The 14,214-nt window shown below is 47.0% G+C and overlaps 1 protein-coding gene across 3 annotated transcripts; it reads left to right on the top strand.

Moving 5' to 3' along the window:
• The first annotated feature begins 8,724 nt into the window (after positions 1 to 8,724).
• LOC147119281 (uncharacterized) lies at positions 8,725 to 13,297 on the top strand. 3 transcript variants are annotated; one of them, XM_085984960.1, is made up of 3 exons: positions 8,725 to 8,790; positions 10,626 to 10,692; positions 11,282 to 13,297. In XM_085984960.1, exon 3 carries the CDS (start codon positions 11,632 to 11,634, stop codon positions 12,220 to 12,222), a length of 591 nt encoding a protein of 196 aa, XP_085841086.1. In that variant the 5' UTR covers positions 8,725 to 8,790; positions 10,626 to 10,692; positions 11,282 to 11,631; the 3' UTR covers positions 12,223 to 13,297. The 3 variants fall into 3 exon arrangements, with proteins under 3 accessions (XP_085841086.1, XP_085841087.1, XP_085841085.1); XM_085984961.1 differs by lacking the exons at positions 8,725 to 8,790; positions 10,626 to 10,692 and adding an exon at positions 8,852 to 9,322; XM_085984959.1 differs by lacking the exon at positions 8,725 to 8,790 and having other exon boundaries at positions 9,329 to 10,692.
• Positions 13,298 to 14,214: the final 917 nt, after the last annotated feature.

Genomic DNA, 14,214 nt, shown 5'->3' with positions numbered 1-14,214 from the left:
GCACCTTGTACAGCTGTAGTAAGGTATCCCTATTCCTATACTCGAACCCCCTTGATATGAAGGCCAACATACCATTTGCCTTCTTAATCGCCTGTTGCACCTGCATGCTCTCCTTCAGTGACTGGTGCACAAGAACACCCAGGTCCCTCTGCACTTCCCCATCTCCCAATCTATTGCCATTTAGATAATAATCTACCCTCCTGTTTTTACCCCCAAAGTGGATAACCTCGCATTTATCCACATTATAGTGCATCTGCCACGTATCCGCCCATTCCCCCAACCTGTCCAAATCGCACTGTAGCCTCCTGACATCCTCATCAGAGCCCACCCCTCCTCCTAGTTTAGTGTCGTCAGCGAATTTGGAAATATTGCATCCAATTCCCTGATCCAGATCATTTATATATATTGTGAACAGCTGGGGTCCCAGGACAGATCCTTGCGGCACCCCGCTGGTCACTGCCTGCCACTCTGAAAACGAGCCGTTTATTCCAACTCTCTGTTTTCTATCCGCCAGCCAGTTCTCTATCCACGTTAATACTTTGCCCCCAATCCCATGAGCCTTAATTTTGCATGACAATCTTTTGTGTGGAACCTTATCGAAGGCTTTCTGGAAGTCAAGGTACACCACATCCACTGGCTCTCCCCCATCTATTTTACCAGTTACTTCCTCAAAAAATTCCAGCAGATTAGTCAAACACGATTTACCCTTTGTAAATCCATGTTGACTCTGTCCGATCCTTTCCCCATTTGTCAAGTGCTCCGCTATTTTATCCTTAATAATGGACTCTAGCATTTTGCCCACAACCGATGTAAGGCTTACTGGTCTATAATTCCCTGCTTTCTCTCTACCCCCCTTTTTAAATATTGGGGTAACATTAGCTACCCTCCAATCCACGGGTACTGTTCCCGAGTCAATGGAGTTCCGGAAGATGATCCTTAGAGCATCTGCTATCTCCAGGGCCACCTCCTTAAGTACCCTAGGATGTAGTTTATCAGGCCCCGGGGATTTGTCGGCCTTCAGTCCCCTCAACTTACCCAACACCATATCCCTAGAGATACTAATTTCTGTCAGCTCCTCCCTCTCATTAGTCCCTATGTTTGCCGATATTCCTGGGAGGTTATTTGTGTCCTCCTTTGTGAATACAGAACCAAAGTATGAGTTTAATTGGTCTGCCATTTCCTTATTCTCCATTATATATTCTCCCGAATCGGACTGCAGGGGACCGACTTGGGATTTTACCAGTCTTTTCCTCCTGATATACCGATAAAAGCTTTTGCAGTCTGTCTTTATTTTTGCTGCAAGTTTACTTTCGTATTCTATTTTCCCCTTCCTGATTAATCCCTTTGTCCTCTTCTGCTGTATCCTGTACTGCCCCCAATCTTCCGGTCTGGTGCTTTTTTTTGCCAGTTGATATGCCCTTTTTTTTGATTTTATGCTGTCCCTAATTTCCCTCGTTATCCACGGTTGAGTCACCTTTTTAGGTTTATTTTTATGCCAAACCGGTATAAACATGTTCTGGAATTCTTCCATTCTATCTTTGAATGCTTGCCATTGTCTATCCACTGTCAATCCCCCCAGAAACACCACCCAATCAATCTTACCCAATTCCCGTCTCATACCCTCGTAATTCCCTTTATTTAAGTTCTGGACCTTAGTCTCTGATTCAATTTCCTCACTCTCCATCTCGACTGAGAGCTCGATCATATTATGATCGCTCTGACCCAAGGGGCCTCGTACAAGAAGATTGGTGATAAGTCCCTTCTCATTGCACAATACCCAGTCTAAAATGGCCTGATCTCGAGTCGGCTCCTCGACATATTGGTCCAGATAACCGTCCCGAAAACATTCCAGGAATTCCTCCTCCTCAGAATTTTTACTAATTTGGGTAGTCCAATCAATATGTAAATTAAAGTCACCCATGATGACAGCTGTGCTCTTATCGCACGCTTCTCTAATTTCCCTTTTTATGCCTTCCCTCACCTCCATATTACTATTTGGAGGCCTATATATCACACCCACTAACGTTTTTCTCCCCTTGCTATTTCTCATTTCTACCCATACAGATTCCGTTTCATCCGAGTTAATATCCTTCCTTTCCATTGCATTAATCCCCTCCTTTACCAGCAATGCTACCCCACCTCCCCTACCTTTTTGCCGATCCTTCCTAAATATTGTATATCCCTGGATGTTAAGTTCCCAGCCTTGCCCACCCTGCAGCCACGTTTCTGTAATCCCAATCAAATCATACTTGTTTACCTCTATTTCCACAACTAATTCATCCACCTTGTTCCTAATGCTTCTAGCATTAAGATACAAAGCCTTCAGGTTTGCTTTTTTCACACTCTCATTATGAATTAGTTTGGCCCTTTGTGTTTCTCTCCTTTGCTTATTGCTTCTCACCTTTCTACCATCTATTTCTGACTTCATATGACTTCCCTCTTTTCCACTACCTAGGTTCCCATCCCCCTGCCAAATTAGTTTAAATCCTCCCGAACCGTCCTAGAAAATATTACCCCGAGGACATCGGCTCCCTCACAGTTCAGGTGTAGCCTGTCCCCTTGGTACAGGTCACTCCTCCCCAAGAACTGGTTCCAATGCCTCAAGAATTTAAATCCCTCTCCCTTGCACCACTGCTCAAGCCACATATTTAGCTTATCTATCTTACTCTCTCTAATCTTATTAGCTCGTGGCACTGGTAGCAATCCAGAGATTACTACCTTTGAAGTCCTACTTTTCAATTTAGCTCCTAACTCCCTAAATTCAGCTTGTAGGACCTCCTCCCTCTTTTTACCTACATCGTTGGTACCTACATGTACCACGACAACTGGCTGATCCCCCTCCCCCTTCAGAATGCTCTGCACCCGCTCCGAGACATCCTTGACCCTTGCACCAGGGAGGCAACATACCATCTTGGAGTCTCGGTCTCGGCCACAGAAACTCCTATCTATCCCCCTTACAATTGAATCCCCTATCACTATAGCCCTATCCCTCTTTTTCCCTCCCTTCTGTGCAGCAGAGCCAATCATGGTGCCCTGAACCTGGCTGCTGGTGCCTTCCCCTGGTAAGTCATCTCCCCCAACAGTACCCAAAACGGTAAACCTGTTTTGGAGGGAGATGACCACAGGTGACTCCTGCACTACCTTCCTGCCTTTACCCTGCCTTTTGGTCACCCATTTACTGTCTGAGCTAGCCTTTACCTGCGGTGTGACCAACTCACTGAATGTGCTATCCACAACATCCTCAGCATCGCGTATGCTCCAGAGTGAGTCCATTCGCAGCTCCAGCGCCGCCATGCGGTCCGCTAGGAGCTGCAGCTGGACACACTTCCTGCACACATAGTTGTCAGAGACAGTGTCCCTGATTTCCCACATGGCACAGGAGGAGCATGACACGGGTCTGAGCTGCCCTTCCATGACTTAACCCTTACAATACCCTTTTATTTACTACGATTTAGCTTAATTATTGAATTCTACTTAGAATAAGTTTGTGAAAGTACTCACCAACCAGTCACCTACCTGTTTTCTGGTGTTGTATTTTCACTGCCGCCTCCTGTCCTGGAACCTTTTCCACCGAGGTTAGGCTCCTGAAATAAAATAAATTGAACCTACCTTTTCAACTTCCCCTAACCCCTAAAAGGTTAGAGGAGGTGGAAGGGTGGGAGACACTACACTGTAGTGTTTCGGGTTTAGCAACAGACTAGAACCTTGGCTCCTGTATTTCTTTATAATTTTTTTCTCTCCTTTTCTCACCTGGTAGTTGTTGAGGATGATGCCATCATCATTCACACCTCATCTAGAGCCATCTTTTGTTTCTTAACTTGTCCCATTACCCCTCCTTTCGCCTCGCACCATCCTCCCTTTTGTCAGTCAATCTCTCCGGCCTTCCATCCTATCACAGACCTTCCCTTTGTTCTTCCATCCTATCACAGACCTTCCCTTTGTTCTTCCATCCTATCACAGACCTTCCCTTTGTTCTTTCCTCCCCGCCCCTGCTTAAAAATCTCTCTTCTCCAACCTTTTCCAGTTCTGACGAAGGGTCTCCGACTCGAAACGTTAACTCTGTTTCTCTCTCCTCGATGCTGCCTGACCTGCTGAGTGTTTCCAGCATTTTCTGTTGTTATTTCAGATTTCCAGCATCCGCAGTATTTTGCTATTGTATTAGTCCTAATATCTCACTTACATCTATTACAATTTTTGAAATGTTAGATTCTGAAATTGGGAGCTGTTAATGATTTCTGTTTTTCATGTAACTATATCGTGATGTGATCAGTCAAAGCAAATTAAAAGATGGTGCTATTTACTGAACACAACTGAATAATTCTACAAGGATGTTATCGCAGTCTTCCTCAGTATTAATTACACTCCCCAATTTAGTGTCATCAGCAAATTTTGAAATTGTACTTCTGATTCCCAAGTCCAAATCATTCATGTAAATGGTGAACAACAGTGGTCCCAGCACCGATCCCCGTGGAACACCACTTCCCACCTTCCGCCCGTCTGAGTAAATACCTTTAACTCATCCCGTCACTATAACTGGACTTGTCTCCATTCCCGTGTCGCAGGGATTGCTGTACCAGATGGGAGGGGCAACATTTGGGGACTCTCGATTCTCCACCAATTCCCATTCCCCTTCTTTCTGGTGGATAATGGAGGTGCCACTGTGTGTAATGTGCAAGTCAGTAAGAATTGTCAGCGAGGATTAATCAGCACTTTCTAATTGGAAATGTTAATCAACAGAACCTTTCAGACACTGAATTGTAGATTTTGTACCAAAGATCAATTTAGGATTGAAGTAAAAGTTCATAATTTTATTGTAAAATAATTCAGGGACACTCATCAGAAATTAAGGGGAAAGATCAGACAGCGGTTCTTAAATGAACACTGCAGCCCCGACAACTCAATCAGCTATATATCCAGAATATTAAACTCCAGCCCAGTTATAGGGGTTATTAGTATCAGCAGAAACAAACCCCAACTGTCAGAATGAACATAAAAACATAGAAAAATAGGAGCAGGAGTCGGCCATTTGGCCCTTCGAGCCTGCTCCGCCATTCAGTATAATCATGGCTGATCCTCTATCTCAATACCATATTCCTGCTCTCTCTCCATACCTCTTGATGCCTTTTGTGGCTAGAAATCTATCTATCTCCTTCTTAAATATATTCAGTGACTTGGCCTCCACAGCCTTCTGTGGTAGAGAATTCCACAGGTTCACCATCCTCTGAGTGAAGAAATTTCTCCTCATCTCAGTCCTCAATGTCCTACCCCGTATCCTGAGACTGTGACCCCTCGTTCTAGACCCCCCAGCCAGAGGAAACATCCTCCCTGCATCCAGTCTGTTTAGCCCTGTCAGACTTTTATGCGTTTCAATGAGATCCCCTCTCATTCTTCTAAACTCTAGTGAATACAGACCTAGTCGACCCAATCTCTCCTCATACGACAGTCCTGCCATCCCAGGAATCAGTCTGGTGAACCTTCGCTGCACTCCCTCTATGGCAAGTATATCCTTTCTTAGGTAAGGAGACCAAAACTGCACACAGTACTCCAGGTGTGGTCTCACCAAGGCCCTGTATAACTGTAGTAAGACATCCTTGCTCCTATACTCAAATCCTCTTGCAATGAAGGCCAACATGCCATTTGCCTTACTAACTGCTTGCTGCACCTGCATGTTTGCTTTCAGTGACTGGTGTACAAGTACACCCAGGTCCCTTTGTACATCAACATTTCCCAATCTATCACCATTTAAATAATACTCTGCCTTTCTGTTTTTTCTACCGAAGTGGATAACTTCACATTTATCCACATTATACTGCATCTGTCTTGTATTTGCCCACTCACTCAACTTGTCTAAATCGCCTTGAAGCCTCTTTGCATCCTCCTTACAACTCACAATCTCACCTAGTTTCGTGTCATCAGCAAACTTGGAAATATTATATTTGGTTCTCTCATCCAACTCATTGATATATATATTGTGAATAGCTGGGGCCCAAGCACTGATCCCTGCGGTATCCCACTGGTCACCGCCTGCCACCCCAAAAAAGACCCATTTATTCCTACTCTCTGTTTCCTGTCTGTTAACCAATTTTCAATCCATGCCAGTATATTACCCCCAATCCCATGTGCTTTAATTTTGCATACTAACCTCTGATGTGGGACTTTATCAAAGGCCTTCTGAAAATCCAAATACACCACATCCACTGGTTCTCCCTTACCTATTCTACCAGTTACATCCTCAAAAAACTCCAGTCGGTTTGTCAAACACGATTTCCTTTCATAAATCCAGGTTGACTCTGTCTAATCCCACTGATATTTTCTAAGTGTCCTGTTATCACATCCTTTATAATCGAGTCTAGCATTTTCCCTACTACTGATGTTAGGCTAACTGGTCTGTAGTTCCCCATTTTCTCTCTCCCTTTTTTAAATAGCGGGGTTACATTTGCCACCCTCCAATCTGCAGGAACTGTTCCATAATCTATAGAATTTTGGAAGATGATAACCAATGCATCCACTATTTCCATGGCTACCTCTTTTAGTACTCTGGGATGCAGAATATCAGGCTCTGGGGATTTATCGGCTTTCAGTCCCATTAATTTCTCGAGCACTATTTTTTTACTAATACTAAATTTCCTTTAATTCCTCCTTCTCACTAGACCCTTGGTTCCCTAGCAGTTCTGGGAAGATATTTGTGTCCTCTTCCGTGAAGACAGAACCAAAGTACTGTATTTGTTTAATTGCTCTGCCATTTCCTTGTTCCCCATTATAAATTCTCCCATTTCTGACTGTAAGGGACCTATATTTGTCTTCACTAGTCTTTTTTTTTTACATACTTGTAACATGGTTCAGTCCTGGATGTGATTAACAGCAGAATCCAGCCCCTGCAGTCACATGTGAAATCGCTGGTGTGTCAGCAGGTTGGATGAACGATTAAATCCCTTCTCACACACGGAGCAGGTGAACGTCCTCTCCTCAGTGTGAATTTGCTGGTGTCTCAGCAGGTTCGATGATCGATTAAATCCGTTCTCGCACACAGAGCAGGTGAACGTCCTCTCCCCAGCGTGAACTCTCTGGTGTATCCGAAGGCTGGATGATCGAGTGAATCCCTTCTCACACACGCAGCAGGTGAATGGCCTCTCCCCAGTGTGAATTCGCTGGTGTGTTAGAAGCTCAGATAAACAAGTGAATCCCTTCCCACACACAGAGCAGGAGAACGGCCTCTCCCCGGTGTGAACTTCCTGGTGTGTCAGCAGGTGGGATGACCGAGTGAATGCCTCCCCATACATGGTGCAGATGAACGGCCTCTCCCCAGTGTGAACTCGTTGGTGTAGAATGAGGTTGGATGACTGCTTGAATCTCTTCCCAGTGAGTGCAGCTGAATAGTCTCTCATCAGTGTGAACTCGCTGATGTGTCTGGAGAATGGATGAGTGAGTGAATCCCTTCCCACATGCGGAGCAGGTGAATGGCCTCTCCCCAGTGTGACTGCACTGATGATTTTTCAGCTCAGACGGGTAATTGAATCTTTTCCCACAGTCCCCACATTTCCACGGTTTCTCTGCAGTGTGGGTGTCCTTGTGTCTCTCCAGGTTGGACAATCAGTTGAAGCCTCGTCCACACACAGGACACGTGTACGGTTTCTCCCCGCTGTGAACGATGCAATGCTTTTTCAGGCTGTGTAACTGGTTAAAGCTCTTTCCACAGTCAGTGCACTGGAACACACTATGTGTGTCTCGGTGCTTTTCCAGTCACACTGACGTTTGAAATCTTTTCCCACAGACAGAAGAGACAAACATTTCTCCTTCCACATTCAAAGGCCAATGATATTCGGGTCCTGATGAATGGAATGACTCTGTCAGATCTTGATGTGATGTTTGGTGTGAGTTTGCGGTGTGTAAATGCTGCCCTTCTCACAGCCTGTAAAAGGAGTTTACAAAAGCCATCACTGTGAGTCCAGGATAGAAATGGACAAGATTCTCTCCTCCTGGTTCCTGGCCAAGGGGGCCGTGCATGCGCCCTGCTGCCCCGAGCCTCTCAAGATGGCGGCCGTTACCCCGGGACTGTCAACGGGAGAAAGCCCCGCAGCTGCCGCCCGCTCGGGGCAAACACTCGGCCCGGAGGCTCTTGTTAGGGGCCCGAGGCCCACCCTGGGTGTTTGTGAAGCGGATAATGTTGAGTGTTTTAATAATGGGGCCTGGGGCCGCACTCAGGGTGTGAGCAGCCCGCGTCCCCCCGGGGTTCATGAACCCGCTCCCTGAGCTCGGGGTGTGAGCGTCCCGCGTCCCCCCGGGGTTCATGAACCCGCTCCCTGAGCTCGGGGTGCGAGCGGCCCGCGTCCCCCCGGGGTTCATGAACCCGCTCCCTGAGCTCGGGGTGCGAGCGGCCCGCGTCCCCCCGGGGTTCATGAACCCGCTCCCTGAGCTCGGGGTGCGAGCGGCCCGCGTCCCCCCGGGGTTCATGAACCCGCTCCCTGAGCTCGGGGTGCGAGCGGCCCGCGTCCCCCCGGGGTTCATGAACCCGCTCCCTGAGCTCGGGGTGCGAGCGGCCCGCGTCCCCCCGGGGTTCATGAACCCGCTCCCTGACCTCTCACCTGATGTGTCAGCGGCTGCTGCCAAGAGCCGCGCATGCTCAGCTCACCATCTGTTGTTCAGGTTTAAAGGTCAAGCCCCGCCCCTCGCGCACTCCGATTGCTTGGAGGACCCGCCCCGCTCTTCCTATTGGTCCGGAGCTCCCGTCAATCACCCAGGCAGTGTGAGCTGAGCATGCGCGGGCCTTGGCAGCAGCCGCTGACACATCAGGTGAGAGAGCTCAGGGAGCGGGTTCATGAATCCCGGGGGGACGCGGGCCGCTCACACCCCGCGCTCAGGGAGTGGGTTCATGAAACCCGGGGGGACGCGGGCCGCTCACACCCCGAGCTCAGGGAGTGGGTTCATGAAACCCGGGGGGACGCGGGCCGCTCACACCCCGAGCTCAGGGAGCGGGTTCATGAACCCCGGGGGGACGCGGGCCGCCCAAACCCCGAGCTCAGGGAGCGGGTTAACTAACTGGCTCCTCGTGTCGTTACTGAAGATGATTGGTTGTTGCACTGGATGCTTGTCCACCCTTGAAAGATTCATTGACAGCAGTCTTGCAATATGGGTCATTGAATTGCGTGATGGAGAGCTATTGAAAATATAGTCAATGCCTGCAGATATAAACTATCTTTGTATGATGTTGACTTATTGGCCTTTTGCTCGTGGTCTGTGGAGTATGGAATGGAATGATGAGCAAACCTAAATCCATTGTTCTGATCCAATGAGATTTCTGCTTGACCATCTGTCCACCTTGTGCGTAAGCAACACAGAAGTTTGGTTAACTGGCATTGGGCTAGATTTGCAATACTTGTGCAAGAGGTGAAACTTGTATAGAATGTTTTGTGCTTCTACCTTTTGTAATTCTTCTACACCTGTATGACAATGTAATGGTTGACTCTAGACATGTGAACAACATAAATAAATACATAAAGCAAAAAAAATAAATAAAATAAACCCCGGGAGGATGCGGGCTGCTCACACCCCGAGTGCGGCCCCAGGCCCCATTATTAAAACACTCAACATTATCCGCCCGCCGCTTCCCGGTTTCTCCCGATTTGCTCAGCAAAGGGGCCCCGCGCCAAACTCCGGGACAGACAGGAAGTCAGGGAGCGTCTGTAAATGGAGGAGAAATGGAGACTGGCCAGGGAGCGTCTGTAAATGGAGGAGAAATGGTAACTGGTCAGGGAGCATTTGTAAATGGAGGAGAAATGGAGACTGGTCAGGGAGCGTCTGTAAATGGAGGAGAAATGGGGACTGGTCAGGGAGCGTCTATAAATGAAGGAAAATGGAAAGTGGTCAGAGAGCATCTGTAAATGGAGGAGAAATGGTGACTGGTCAGGGAGCATCTGTAAATGGAGGAGAAATGGTGACTGGTCAGGGAACGTCTGTAAATGGAGGAGAAATGGTGACTGGTCAGGGTACGTCTGTAAATGGAGGAGAAATGGTGACTGGTCAGGGAATGTCTGTAAATGGAGGAGAAATGGTGACTGGTCAGGGTACGTCTGTAAATGGAGGAGAAATGGTGACTGGTCAGGGAGCGTCTGTAACTGGAGGAGAAATGGGGACTGGTCAGGGAGCGTCTGTAAATGGAGGAGAAATGGTGACAGGTCAGGGAGCATCTGTAAATGGAGGAGAAATGGTGACTGGTCAGGGAGCATCTGTAACTGGAGGAGAAATGGGGACTGGTCAGGGAGCGTCTGTAAATGGAGGAGAAATGGTGACAGGTCAGGGAGCATCTGTAAATGGAGGAGAAAAGGGGACTGGTCAGGGAGCGTCTGTAATTGGAGGAGAAATGGTGAGTGGTCAGGGAGCGTCTGTAAATGGAGGAGAAATGTGGACTGGTCAGGGAGCGTCTATAAATGAAGGAAAATGGAAAGTGGTCAGCACCTGTAAATGGAGGAGAAATGGAAAGTGGTCAGGGAGCGTCTGTAAATGAAGGAGAAATGGTGACTGGTCAGGGAGCATCTGTAAATAAAGGAGAAATTATTCGTTATTTTGGGGCTTGGTTTGTGTGAATAAATATATCACTAATTTCAATTGGACTCTTTTCCGTGACCCAGCTCCTGTAAATACTGGCTGGAAAGGAGGCGGACTCTCAGGAGGCTCCACACAGCTGGCTGCTTCTGCGTAAGTGATCTCTCATTAGATTAATGTGCTTCTGCTGTGTGTGTGTTTAACAAAGTGCCCGAAGCAGTTCATAATGTGGGGGACCAGTGAGTGTAGAACTGAACCTAGCCAGAGTCCGCAACTTCAGGGGAGGAGAGGGAGGGGAACCAGTGAGTGTAGAACTGAACCCAGCCAGAGTCAGCACCTTCAGGGGAGGAGAGGGAGGGGAACCAGTGAGTGTAGAACTGAACCCAGCCAGAGTCAGCACCTTCAGGGGAGGAGAGGGAGGAGAACCAGTGAGTGTGGAACTGAGCCCAGCCAGAGTCAGCACCTTCAGGGGAGGAGAGAGAGGGGAACCAGTGAGTGTCGAACTGAACCCAGCCAGAGTCCGCACCTTCAGGGGAGGAAGAAAAATGGGTGCAGAGGAAAAAATGTTGGAGATTATGCAATGGGTGTGGATTTCAGCACAGGGAGGAGGGAGAGTGTGTGGGATGGGGATTTATAGCTTTTGGGGAACAAGAGAGGAAAGAATGTTCCATAGAAACTAGAATTGTCTGTTCTTTATTTCCATCCTGTACTTAGTCATGACTTTTGTAAACTCCTTTTACAGGGTATTAGAAGGGGAGGATTTGCACACGGGGAACTCAAACCCCGTCAAGATTTGACAGAGTTACTCAATTCATCAGGACCTGAATATCATCGGCCTTTGAATGTGGAAGGAGAAATGTTTGTCTGTTCTGTCTGTGGGGAAAGATTTCAAACATCAGTGTGACTGGAAAAGCACCGAGACACCTGAGTGAGAGTGTTCCATGCACTGACTGTGGAAAGAGCTTTAACCAGTTACACAGCCTGAAAAATCATCGCACCATTCACAGCGGTGAGAAACCGTACACGTGTTCTGTGTGTGGACGAGGCTTCAACTGATCGTCCAACCTGGAGAGACACAAGGACACCCACACCATGGAGAAACTATGGAAATGTGGGGACTGTGGGAAGGGATTCAATTACCCATCGAAGCTGCAAACTCATCGAAGCAGTCACACTGGGGAGAGGCCGTTCACCTGCTCTGTGTGTGGAAATGGATTCAATTACCCGTCTGAGCTGGAAACTCATCGACGCAGTCACACTGGGGAGAGGCCGTTCACCTGCTCCATGTGTGGAAAGGGATTCACTAACTCCTCCAGCCTCACTGCACACCAACTTGTTCACTCTAATAAGAGATCGTTTAAATGTTCTGACTGTGAGAAGAGCTTTAAAAGCAGAACGCATCTGATGCAACACCAACGCACTCACACTGGGGAGAGGCCGTTCACCTGCTCCACGTGTGGGAAGGGATTCACTCGTTCATCCCACCTTCTGACACACCGACATATTCACACTGGGGAGAGGCCGTTCACCTGCTCCACATGTGGGAAGGGATTCACTCGTTCATCCCACCTTCTGACACACCGACATATTCACACTGGGGAGAGGCCGTTCACCTGCTCCGTGTGTGGGAAGGGATTCACTCAGTCATCTAACCTGCTGACACACCAGCAAGTTCACAAGTGACTGCAGGGGTTGGATTCTGCTGTTATTGCTGCTGTTAATCACATCCAGGACTGAACCATATTCATTTTGACAGTTGGGGTTTGTTTCTGCTGATGTCAATAACCCCTATAACTGGGTTGGATTTTAATATTTTGATACCTGTCCAATAAATCAGCTTTGTTTCAAACACACAGTGTGTTGAGTATTTGATTTCTCCAAGAGAAGAGGAGACTAATTGATGTCCTGTTACCAACTGCTCCATTTTTGGGCCTTTTCTCCTTTCTAACTCTAGATTATTTCAGTTCTCATACCTCCAGTTACTCTCATGGACAAGTCCCAGCTCCCCATACATTCCAGAGTGCCTCTCCTAGCCTTGGTATCCAGGGAAGGTATCAGTAACACGCCCGGGATCACTAAACACAAAACCCAGTCTATTAATCACTTTCAGCTACTGGGCTTAGTGTGTGACCCACAGCACCTCTCTCACCTTCGATGTGTGAATAGAACATCACGCCTCAGAACCTGGTTTTAAATTTAAATGCACTCAGCAAATGTATTGAACAAGAGATGAACAAGTAAACAGATCACGGCCCATCCTCCAGCTCTATATTGTAGGCCGATGAGACTGTTAAGGTGCCATGTGCTGCTGGACCACTCTGCATTTTGCCTGTATGGAAAATAACTGAAGATTTGTCCCAGTGTAACCTTTGCTGTCATGAAATGAGTGTGTCTTTTAATGAGCCTCATGTCCTTGCTCATGTCGGCTGCAATTGTGTAGAAAGGGGATGTGTAAAGAGATGGTCTGTGTATGGAGATGTGAAAGAAGGAAACCGTGTGTGTGTGTGATAGTGACACAGCCTTGTGGTCACAGTCAGAACAATGACAGATATCCTTGTGGTTATGGTTTGGGCAGGGCCAGGTCAATAATGTGGTAAACAAGTTAAATATAAATATCGCCAGTGCAGTCGTAGCTTGTTAGAACAGACCTGGGGAGAAGAGAGCTCTGAATCCGCTGTATTATCTCTGTTCTCCGGATGGGGTAACTATACTCTGTCTGTATTTTTGTAGTGCTGTTAATAAAGTCAGTAAAAGACAATCTGTTGTTGTGAGCTTGATTATAAGAACATAAGAAGTAGGAGCAGGAGTAGTTTACTTTCATAATCCGGTGTCTGAAACCACAAGACTCAAATTTTAGAGTCAACATGATGAACAAGTAAACACATCACGGCCCAATACACCAGCTCTATATTCACAGAAGAAAGTCTGTTATCACATTCCTAGAGTGGACAGAACAAAGAATGATCCCAACTCAAAGAGCCTCTAGAATCATTTGTAAATACCTTTCAAATCTTGACTGATATCAATTTTCAGTGTACGTCCAGTGAAGTCAATGGCTGAAGAGAGAGGGTTGGAGAGTAGGGGTGAAAGGAGTTGGGGTGAGGTGGGTTGGGGAGTACGGGTGTGCTGTCTTTTAGGAATTTATGTTAGTTTTCCAGTTAATTCAGGGGTTTGAGTAATTTGGGTCGATTCCCATTGTGTGCCGCCACCTAGTGGATATTTGGTACCTAGCAACTGCAGCAAAGCGCAGTAAAGCACAGAAAGTGCAGTAAAGTAAACTACTGTATATCACAGACCTACAGCCACACATGGTCTGGGAAGTTATATTGTTGTCACGCTTCAGCCTTGGACACTATTTGTCTGTAAGTACTTGAGAATGTTATAGATGATTAGTGTACACTATATTTTGCAGAAAATGTTTAGTTTGTAACTTTTCTTTGTAAGCAAACTTACACAGCTAGCCGTGAAGTGCTCGCTCTCTGTCTAGCTGGTTAACTTGTAGCTGTATTTTGATGCACTATGTACAGGGCTAATTTAAAGAGAATGCCTTCCAGTTTGCTAAATGTATATTCACAGTAAGCTGTGTTTCCATGTGTTTGGTAAGTTACATGCCAAATGTACTGTGTTGCTCAGGCGTACCTAAATTTGTGTATGCATATCAGTTATGTGCTTGTA

This window comes from Somniosus microcephalus, chromosome 4 (genome assembly GCF_052327205.1).
Source record: "Somniosus microcephalus isolate GS21.2 chromosome 4, FLI_Smic_1.0, whole genome shotgun sequence".
Lineage (NCBI taxonomy): Eukaryota > Metazoa > Chordata > Chondrichthyes > Squaliformes > Somniosidae > Somniosus > Somniosus microcephalus.
The sequence above is the reverse complement of the archived record's forward strand: the minus strand, read 5'-3'. Positions and strand labels throughout refer to the sequence as shown.

Bases quoted from the DNA above. Each gene is read 5' to 3' on its own strand.
- LOC147119281 (XM_085984960.1), top strand. From the start codon at position 11,632: ATGGAGAAACTATGGAAATGTGGGGACTGTGGGAAGGGATTCAATTAC.